This window comes from Microtus ochrogaster, chromosome 18 (assembly GCF_000317375.1).
Source record: "Microtus ochrogaster isolate Prairie Vole_2 chromosome 18, MicOch1.0, whole genome shotgun sequence".
Classification (NCBI taxonomy): domain Eukaryota; kingdom Metazoa; phylum Chordata; class Mammalia; order Rodentia; family Cricetidae; genus Microtus; species Microtus ochrogaster.
In genome coordinates, this window is record NC_022020.1 from 61,767,636 (window position 1) to 61,777,915 (window position 10,280).

Sequence of the window (10,280 nt, forward strand, 5' to 3'; positions counted from 1 at the left end):
AGCTAACTAGAAGAGAATCAGGAACCTAAGTCCTCCACAGCTAACTAGAAGAGAATCAGGAATCCAACTCCTCCATGGCTAAGTAGAAGAAAATCAGGAATCTAAGTGTTCCACAGCTAACTAGTGACCGCTGTGGCTAACTAGTAAGTTTTAGGCCAGCCTGAGTTGTGTGAGACCTTATCACCAAAAAACAAACATGTGCACAAAAAGAAGAAAAATTCTATTTAAATTAAATGTGATGCTTCATTAAAACAAACAAACAACCCCTGAGTTCTTAATAGTTCTGCCTACTCTCAGATGGGGATTAGATTTAGAGCCTGTGTATACTAGGCAAGTGTCTCATCACTGTCAGCTACATTGCCCCCCTCACCCTCAATTTTTTTTTTTTAGAGCCAGGATCTTGTGTAGTACAGGCTGACTCTGAACTCATTATCCTCTGCTTCTGTCTTGCGTGCTAGAATAATCCTTGAGTAGGTTTTAAAAACATATTTTCCATTCATTTTACATTTAATCAAGTTTTGAGTTAAATTGTGTTATTGATTATCATAAAAATCACTGTGCTTATAATAAAACACCTATTATAGAAATATTAGGGGACAAGAAGACTGTTGAGGGCTAGAAACAGTGGATCTAACCCTAGCATTTGGGAGGTTGAGGCAGGAGATTTGCCATGAGTTTAAGGACAGCCTGGTCCAAAGAGTAAGACCATCTCAAAAACAAAACAAAACAACAACAAGAAAACCAACCAACCAAACAAATATTAATAAGTTGAAAGTCTTCTGACTCGTTGAACTTTTCTTAGTTTGAAGGCATGTACAAGAACGAAGCAGTAAGCCAGCAGATTCATGTTCTGCAAAAAGAAATAAGGCAGTTCCAAGCAGAAGCCGCTCAGCCTCCGACACTTAACATTGTGGAAGCTGCTGTGCATGCGGAAAACCTGATCACGTAAGTCCTGTGACGTCCCCTTCCAGCCAGCTTCATTGTTGATAGTAATTGTCCATAGTACCCCCCATAGTCATTTAGTATGCAAATCAAAATCTAGAGACTTGGGGTCCAATCTGAGTAGCTATATTTTTATGAATGGTTTTATCGGAACTTAGCCATCTCTGTTACTCATAATGGCTGTGACTCACACACAACAGACTTGACTGCTGGTAGTGCTGCTTTACAGTCCACAGACAGAGGGTCTCCTGTCTGGCAGACCCTGGACTGTAGGATGATACCGGGCATGGACTCAGGGGTGGGATTGGCTGCTTCAGTTTTACACTCACCTGGGAACTCAGGTTGTAGAATGAAGTTCACTACAATTCCTTACAGGGTTGAGGACTTTCCAGGGTACTCAGTGGCTTGCCTATGACCATGTGGTTTTCTCTGAGAGCTCCTGGCATACACTCACCTTTCCTAAAGCCAGCTGAACAAGCTAACTAAACTCTACATCATGGCAAGCTGCTGAGCCCTTCAGCAAATTGGGGTGGCATGTGGAGGGCATTGAGTCCCCCGTGGGTGGGCTTGGGAAGGATTAGATCAGGTTAGCCACAGGCTGGTGTTTTTGTCACTAGGAAAATACTAGAAAAAGTAAGTATTAGAAGAAAATCTTAGGGAAAAAATTGTAGGTTTATTTGTTTTATGTGTGTTAGAGTTTTGCCTGCATATATGTACTTGTGCCACTTGTGTGCCTGGTGCCCATCTCACCCTCAGGCATATTTTGAATTTTAAAATGTACAGAGAGGGGACAATGTTCTTGTGTTTAAAAATGTAAGGACCTCAAAAGTCAAGTAACTATGCATTATATACAATATATGAAAAACTTTAATAAGTGCCAGGATGTTAATTGGTTCTTAGAATAGCAGTTGACTTTTATTTTCCAGAGGGACATATAAAATTATTACTGTATATCAAAAGTAAATTTTTGGTAATTGATAGATACATATTTACCACATGTAGTATTTTTAAAGTGTTATTGCACAGGCCTCTGAAGTCACTTGTAAATACTGCCTGAGGAGTGAGAAAAACAGAGACATTTGAGAACACAGGTTATTTACCATGGACAAATATTGTGCTCGTATTTTCCCACAGGGCCTTAGTGAATGCTTATAAGTTGCAGCCTACACCTGGGGTCCAGAAAATTGGCATCAGCCTCTTCTTTACTGTTGTTGACTATGTCAGTGATGAGACCCAGCGTCATCCTCCTACAAGGCAGTTCTTCACTTCATGCATCGAGATCTTGGGGCAGGTAAAACCATTCCCGCTGGCAGCCATGCGCAGACACTGTGAGTTCCAGGTCTTGACTAAATACAGTCAGAAGTCTTTGGAGAATTGCTGGCTTCCTATGATGTTGGTAGAATTTTTTGTCTAGAATGTTGCTTCTTCTACAAAAGAGATTAGATGGCGCACATCTGGAAGGCTAGGTAGACATCAGATTTTGGCATAGATTGTTGGTATCACTAACAATAACAAGGCTGAAGTTCCTTTATTATTTGCAAGATAGCTTCTAATTAATTTTTAAAGTTTGTCTTTATACTGACTCTGTATAGTTGATATCATTCCTGTCTTGAAAATGATCAGGAGAGTGGATTCTAGTGGCATAGCCTGTCATCTGAGCTGCTTAGGATCCCAAGTTCAAGACCTGCCTAGACTACAGAATGAGTTAAAGGCCAGCCTGGGCAGCTGAGCAGGACCTTGTCTCAAAAAGTTAAACAGGCCGTAGCATGCATGAGACCTTAAGTTCAATCCCCAGTATTGCTATAAAAAGTTTTTAAAAAGAAGCAAGTGGCCTTTGAAAGATGAAGCAACTTCTCTAAAGCATGCACCTGTGAATGTTGGGGCTAAGAAATGAGCTCAGGGCTTCCAGCTGGGTTCAGAGCTGCTCTCCTGACTGTCACTGCCTCCCAGGTGCTGTTTCTGCCACCATTTATTTACCTGTTTTGTTTTAACAGTGCAAAGGCAAGGTATTCTTGCAGATCTATGGATGTGTTGTAAAGGAAATCCACTTGTTTGAAAAATGTCAACCCTGGCCACACATTTGCATCAAACTTAATTGATCACTTGGATACCCATAAATGGGAATGCCAGTCAGATTCAACCACTTGTTTTTCTGGGGTTTTATCTCAGGGCCTTGCCTATGCTAGGCAGGCGCTCTACCACTGAGCTTTGTCACCAGACGATAGTCTATTTTCTTCTAAGAACTTTGCTTCTCATTTAAGTTAATATGCTACTAATACTATATGAGCCATACAGTATAGAACCCAGAATCTAAGAAAATGTTCTCAAGATTCTAAATACCGGGGCATAATAGTAAAATGGCTATAATTTGAGTTATAAACATGCTCTGTCATTTTTACCCCTACATAGGTACTTACATAGACACTTCAGACAGATGTGTTGAGTTATTTCCTGTACACTTAAGTGTATCTTTTAATTTCCCTTGCTAGTAAGTACAGACCTACCTGCTCGTGTCAAATGTCTGTTCCATGATAAAGACATGCTGTAAGGTATTGTGCTCACATTTTTTGGGTGACTATTTTGCTAAAGTCTCTCTCTTTTTTTCTACAATAAGGCTGAGATAATTGTTCTTACAATATTTTCTTTAGTATTTACTGTTTTCTGAAAATGTGACTGCTGTATCAAAGGAATTTGGCGTAACTGTATATTTATAGTTTATAGCATTATGTGCCTTTGCTCACTGCCCTGCTGGGAGATTTGCACATGGTTACGCTATCATAACTAACATTAGGAATTACCATTCTTATTAAAGCTTTGTCCCCGTATGGACCAGTGTTTGTAGAACTGAAGACTGAGCCGTAAAATTTGGCTAATCTGATAAGGGAAGTAGAATGCCAGCCCTTTCAAAAGTTGTATTGCTGTTATGCTGTGTATGTGTATAAGAATAGGTATGAATGGAGACCGGAGCTTTATCACTTTCTACCTTTCATGAGACAAACTCTCACTCAATTTGAGCTAGGCTGGTTGCCTTATTAATAAAAACCCAGAGACAGATATTGGGGTTCAACACAAAAATCAGAAAAGCAAAGCAGCCAAGCTACTAGAGAGCTCTACCTCTAAGAAATCATCAGACTGAAAAAGAACAAGTTCTTGTCTCATCCTGCCTTATATTCCTCTCTAGCACTGGGATTAAAGGCGTGTGACTCCCTAGTGCTGGGATTAAAGGTGTAGGTCACCATTACTTGGATCTGTTTCTGGATTGATTTTGTGTAGCCCAGGGTGGCCTTGAACTCACAGAGACCCATCTGCCTCTTCTCTCAAATCCTGGGATGAAAGGTGTGTGCCACCACTGCCTGACCTCTAGTGGCTTAGTTTTACCCTCAAATCTTCAGGCAAGCTTTATTTATAAAACATAAATAAAATTATAGCTTGTGATCTTGATGTCTCTACCCTCATTGCCCATCAGTTCCAGGCACACAGCCACTGCTCTTGGCCCTTCATGCTGGTGCTTGGGATTAAACTCGGGTCTTCCAGCTTGTGCAGCATACACTCTTCTGAACTCTTTCCCGAACCTCCGTATTTAAAGTTCTCTCAAATTATGTCTTTTGGTTTGTTTATTGGCAGAGTGTGTGTGTGTGCACACATGCACGCTTGTATGTGTGTGAAAGTGAGTGTGCCTGTGTGATTGTGCATATGTGTGAGAGTGTGTATGTGTGTGAGTGCGTATATGTGTGTGTGTTACTGATTATTTTTCTTTGTACCTTTTTTGGATTTTGATGTGATTGGAAGAGTCCTTCCAACACTAAGTTACAGACTTAGTATTTGGAGAACAATGTAAGTATATTTTTCTGACTCTTTTTTTTAACACTTTATGATTTTTTTGTATGTCAGTGAAAATTAAAATTTTAGTAAGTCATACCTGTGAGTCCTGCCTATTATTTTTATTGTGATCATCCTTAGAAAAGCCTTCTTGACCCCGACACTGCTTAGAGAATCACTGAGATTCTAGTGCATCTTAGCCTTTGAGCCATATTAATTAAGTTATTGTTATTATCATTACTATTATTATTTGACACAGGATCTCACTTTGTAGCTCTGGCTATCCTGGAACTCACTGTGTTGACTAGGCTGGCCCCAAACTCACAGAGTTCTTCCTGCCTCTGCCTCCCTAGGGCTAGGATTAAAAGTGCTTGATTTTATATTTTCATTCACAAGAGCTTATTTTACCTTACTTAATACCGTTAAGACTGACTGCCTCAGAGAAGCGCCAGGGAAATTGAGAGGCAGCTCCCGTTTATTTTGTGCAGGTGTTTATCAGCGGCACAAGGTCGGAGTGCAGGAAAGTGCTGCAGACCATCCTGAAGAACAGACGCCTCTGCTCTCTGCTCTCCCCTTTCTTCACCCCCAATGCCGCGCCGGCCGAGTTCATCCACCTGTATGAGAAAGTGGTGCAGTTCTTAAGCGAGGACAACAGTGACATGATTTTCATGCTGCTCACCAAGGTACTAATTATTACGCCTGGGAAAATTGGAAGCAACTGTTTTTTTTCCCATGCCAAGAGGCCCTTTCTACTCTGCGTGATCTCAGATTAGCCCGACTTTACAGCCTCCCCAATGGCAGGACCCCGGCTGTGCTGCGCAGACAGTCCTACCTCAGAGTGTGACTCTCAGAGCACAGCATCCCAAGCTTATTTTGTTTTGTTCTTTTGAGACAGGATTTTTCTGTGTATGCTTGGCTGTCCTGGAACTCACTGTGTAGACCAGGCTGGCCTCGAACTCACAAAGATCCACCTGCCTCCGCCTCCTGAGTGCCCGGCCCAGGCTTTCTTTAAAAACTTAGTACAGTCATGAAATATTCCTCATGAAATACTCCTTGTGAAAGAGGAGTTTAATAACCCTTTTAAATGTATCTTGAGTTTGCTCCTGTGGTGTTTGATCTGTGAGTCATCACATGTCAGATTCATATTTGAATACACCTGGTCTAAATAAGCTTCCTTTGTCCTCATCTGAACAGAAGACTATCCGAGCAAGGCAATGACTTAACCCCTCGAGAATGTCAGCACCTTCAGATATGCTTCTGTGACAATTATGAAGCAGTGGGTCCCTGGCACTTTTTAGGGTGAAGAGACTGAGCCCAGTCTATAACAGGTTATTTTATGGTGTGGAATGTTGGAGGATTCCAGCACTCTGAATTTTATAAGCTGAAGTAGGTAACAAATGCCACTAAAAAGATGGCTGTTAAGTAAGCTCCTTGAGGTGCTGCCTGGTTCCGACACTAGCACCGAAGGACAGCACTGAAACTCTGATGAGGCCTCAGAGGGCACCATAGTAAGGCAGAAATGTATGGCATTTTCAGAAATAGAATGGACGTGTAAGCCCGTAGTGAATGGTTAGTTGGTGAGTGGTTTTTGTTTGGGGTTTGTATTTTTGTGATGCTAGGTGTCAAACCTAGGGCTGTGAACATTCAAAGTGAGTGTTCTGCTTCTGATCACATCCTTAACCAATCCCAGGTAAAGATTTCATACTTCTAAAGAAGGTTGTTGAGCTGAGGACATGCCATCAGCTCAGAGACTCGGAGGTGGTGGCGTCATGGTGTGCACTCGTGTGTGAATTTTAGTTTTTGTGTTCGTAGACAGCTGACTGCAAGATTGCCTTTGTTTTTTAAGTTTGTACAGACTCTCTACTTCATCTAATTTTCTAATGTAAATAAAACTGCTTCTTGTTTCTGTTTCTTTTTTAGTTCGATGTTAAGCAATGGTTAAACGCCACTAAACCTCCTCTGTCTGATCGTACCAGGCTTCTGGAGTCCATTCACTTGGCACTTACTGCCTGGGGCCTTGAACCAGATGAAGATATTTTGATGCCATTTAATCTTTTCTGTAAGCACTGGACTCACCTTCTACTCTACCAGTTCCCTGACCAGTACAGTGACGTTCTCAGGCTGCTGCTGCAAAGTAAGTGTCTCCATCTGGGTGTGATTGGTAAGCGCTCAGCGAGTGTCTGCTAGCCCATCTCCACTCTGTAGATGCCACCCGAAAGGGTTAAGATGAGGCTAGAGATGGCTCAGCAGGTGACTTTCTTGCCACCCTCGCCTGATGACCACAGTTAGGTTCCTAGAAGCCATGGTGAAAGGAGGGAACCAACACCCCACGATAGTCCTCTAATTTCCATATAGAGTTCTATGTCATGTTAAATCTGCTCTCTCACTCATCACACACACCCACACGTTATACACACACTTTCTTACACATCACACACACACAGTCATCACACATCACACACACACACTCACACATCACACACACTCACACACACACTCTTACACACACACTCCTCACACATACACACACTCTTACACATCAAACACATTCTCACACATCACACACACACTCTCACACTAATATAATTTCTCGTCACAGTCGGAGGGTGGGGTCCAGTGGCATCTGTGGAGCTCACTCCCAGTTAAGTCGCTTTTTTTGTCTTTTCGTCTTTTTCTACCATGTATTCCTACAGATTTGATTGAATTATTATCATCTTCATCATCATTTATTTGTAAAGTACACATGTTGTTTGTTTCAGGTTGAAAGTGGTTTGGGAAAAACGCAGACATGTTGTCTCTGTCTCTTCTCTAGGCTCTGCAGAGCAGCTGCTGAGTCCCGAGTGCTGGAAAGCCACTTTGAGAGCCCTGAGATGCGATGCCCCAAGCAGCCAGCAGGGGGCAGCTTCAGCGGACAGCTCTGTGCTTCATAGTGCCTCAGAGGTTCTCTTGTCAGACAAGCAGGTATGAGCTTTTGGTCTCGGGCAGCTTTGTGTATTCTTTCCCATTTTCCTTGTTCTGCATTTTCAAACAGTTGGAGCACATTTAAAAGCTGCATTTTTTGTTTTTGTTTTGGTGTGTGTGTGTGTGTGTGTGTGTATAAGAGCTCTATGTCGTCTTTGACCTTTGCCTGGACTACTTTTCTCTTATGCTCCTGAATGGAGTTTCATTCCTGTCTGAACAGAAGGAAAGCCAGCATTCATTCCCCTGTACCAACCTTCCTCCCGCCAAGCACATCTGATTTATCCCTCCGTGGTGTGGCCCTCCGAGCCTCAGTTTTCTCTGTGGTGGCTTCGCATAAGAAGCTGAGGCTGGGTGTGGTCCACCCCTGCACTGGCAGCACTAGGACATCAAGCTGAAGCACTCGGAGTTTGAGACCAGCTTGACCTATCACCAAAACCAAGCAAAAAGGAAAAAAACCCTCAAAAATAAAGAAAAAGGAAGAATGTATTTGAAGTAAAGATTTCATTACTTTAGAATTTAAACCTACTATTTTTTTCTGTCTTTTTGTAGTTCTGTCAAAAACCCCTCTATTCCCATCACAGTCTGTTGTAGTGCTGTACTATAGGGCGTGAAGGCATGGCTCGGTGGTGGGCTGTCCGAGTTATCATGAGGTCCCAGGTTTCCTCTACAGCCACAGAAAAGAAGAAAGGGCTGGGGAAGATTCTGCACCAGAGTGGACGTTTAGTGAGCAGTGTTCGCCTGGTTGTCTCTTCTAGGTAATGGAGACCATCCAGTGGCTTTCTGACTTCTTTTATAAGCTTCGGCTATCCAAGCTGGACTTCAGAAGCTTTGGGTTGTTCTCGAAATGGAGCCCTTATATGGCTGATGTGGAGACATTTCTGGGATACCTTGTGAAAAGGCTGATTGACTTAGAAATCTCCTCCTTGGCCCAAAACCCGACGGCCAACAGCAAAGAAGGTATTGTGCTTCTAGTTGGTGGGAGCCAAGTGCTGTGCCTTCCATAGGAGGAATTCAGATAGGCACATTAAGAGATCATCTCAGATGTCAAGGAGAGGGAACAGGAAAAGCGTACAGGTGTGAACCCATATACTCGTCATATCTATATGATTTTACAGCGAGTATAGGATGCTTGCTGTAGCTTGTCTATGCTCCTCCTTGGTGGGGATATGGTTCAAAGAGGTGTATTTCTCTAACTCCTTCTTTCTATCATTTACCTAGGCTAGGATAATGTTCAGAATGAAACATGTATCTTGGAAAAATGTACATTATAAAATTACTTATGACATTGTGCTATAATAAACAGTAAGCTCACTTCATCATAGCAATTGAAAGGGGAAGCCTGCATTGTTGCACTAACCATACTGTTTCTGTGTCAGCAAAGGCTTTACAGGGAGGAACAGTAGAGTTTGTGTGCACTTAGTATGAGCTGGAGCCAGTGGGCAGAGTGAGGTCCTTGTTTCTAACAACTGTGCTGTTTCAGTGCTGAGGTCCCTGTACTCACAGATCGTCCAGCTCTTTAAGCCCTGGATCCTGGTTTTAGAGGACAGTGAAAAGTAAGTAGTTTTTCATGTACTCCAATTTCTTTGGAAACTTAAGTTCTAATGATACTTATTACAGGTCATGATGATTTCACAGATTCAATTTTTAATACAGAGGCATTTAAGTTGATAAAATATAAAAGTCAAGCCATTTTTTGTTTATATAATTATTCACCTGACCAATTAATTAGTGATGTTATCTTGATATTAATTTTGGAACAAAATAAACCACTAATTTCCAATTTTCTACAGTAAGGAAGTTGAATTTATTTGCATACTTAAGAATTTTTTTCATAAAATACATCTATAAATATGGATCTCAGCATTCTCTATTAACTCAGCTATTTTTAGAATTAAGTTGTATATCAAATTATTGGGTCAGGGATGCCCCCTTAATCATGTAACTCTGACGTTAAATGAAAACATTGTTTCATGAGCATCAGGATACAGGGTGACATAGTCATACAAATGCTATGAATTGTTCTGTGGGTGGCTCTTCTGTAAAGCTGTGCAAATAAACTAGATGCGCCCAGTACTGGCCTTAGGAGGGAGGGGAGTCAGCGTTAAGGGTTGATGTCACAGGTGTCCTCACTTTCAGGCATTCCCAGCTTCTTCAGGCTGCAGAGGCCGAGTTCTCTGACTTGCCAGCCCTAGACTCTTAACTCCATCACATGCGCTCTCATTCCTAAGCATGTGTTTCCTTCCTGTGAAGCAGCCAACAGCGACATTACCCCTGGCTAGAGAGTGATGCTGTGGTGGCCTCCAGCATCGTGCAGCTGTTCACTGACTGCATTGACTCACTGCACGGCAGTCTTAAAGGTAGGGAGGTGTCATGTGGTGCCCTGTGGATGGAGCCTTCCCTTCAGCCTCTCCATCACCCTTTCTTCCTGCTTTCCTAAGAAGCCGATGGGAGAATGGCCGCTGCAACAGTTACAGAATGTCTGTGTGGATGCTCTGAGTTGTGTAGTTACAGCCCATTTAGTATTGTCTACTCTGGCTTCTGAGAGTATTGTCTACTCT

The 10,280-nt window shown here is 42.2% G+C and overlaps 1 protein-coding gene across 2 annotated transcripts in view; it reads left to right on the forward strand.

Moving 5' to 3' along the window:
* Positions 1–10,280, forward strand: part of Epg5 (ectopic P-granules autophagy protein 5 homolog) — an 88,626-nt gene that overhangs the window by 59,764 nt on the left and 18,582 nt on the right. Inside the window, exons 28-35 of one of the 2 annotated variants that reach the window (XM_005356294.3) lie at positions 803–945; positions 2,077–2,233; positions 5,250–5,444; positions 6,682–6,895; positions 7,574–7,722; positions 8,478–8,679; positions 9,203–9,275; positions 9,973–10,079. In XM_005356294.3, coding sequence (XP_005356351.1) covers positions 803–945; positions 2,077–2,233; positions 5,250–5,444; positions 6,682–6,895; positions 7,574–7,722; positions 8,478–8,679; positions 9,203–9,275; positions 9,973–10,079 — 1,240 coding nt within the window. The remainder of the gene's footprint in view (positions 1–802; positions 946–2,076; positions 2,234–5,249; positions 5,445–6,681; positions 6,896–7,573; positions 7,723–8,477; positions 8,680–9,202; positions 9,276–9,972; positions 10,080–10,280) is intronic. The other variant, XM_026783403.1, reaches the window with a different exon arrangement.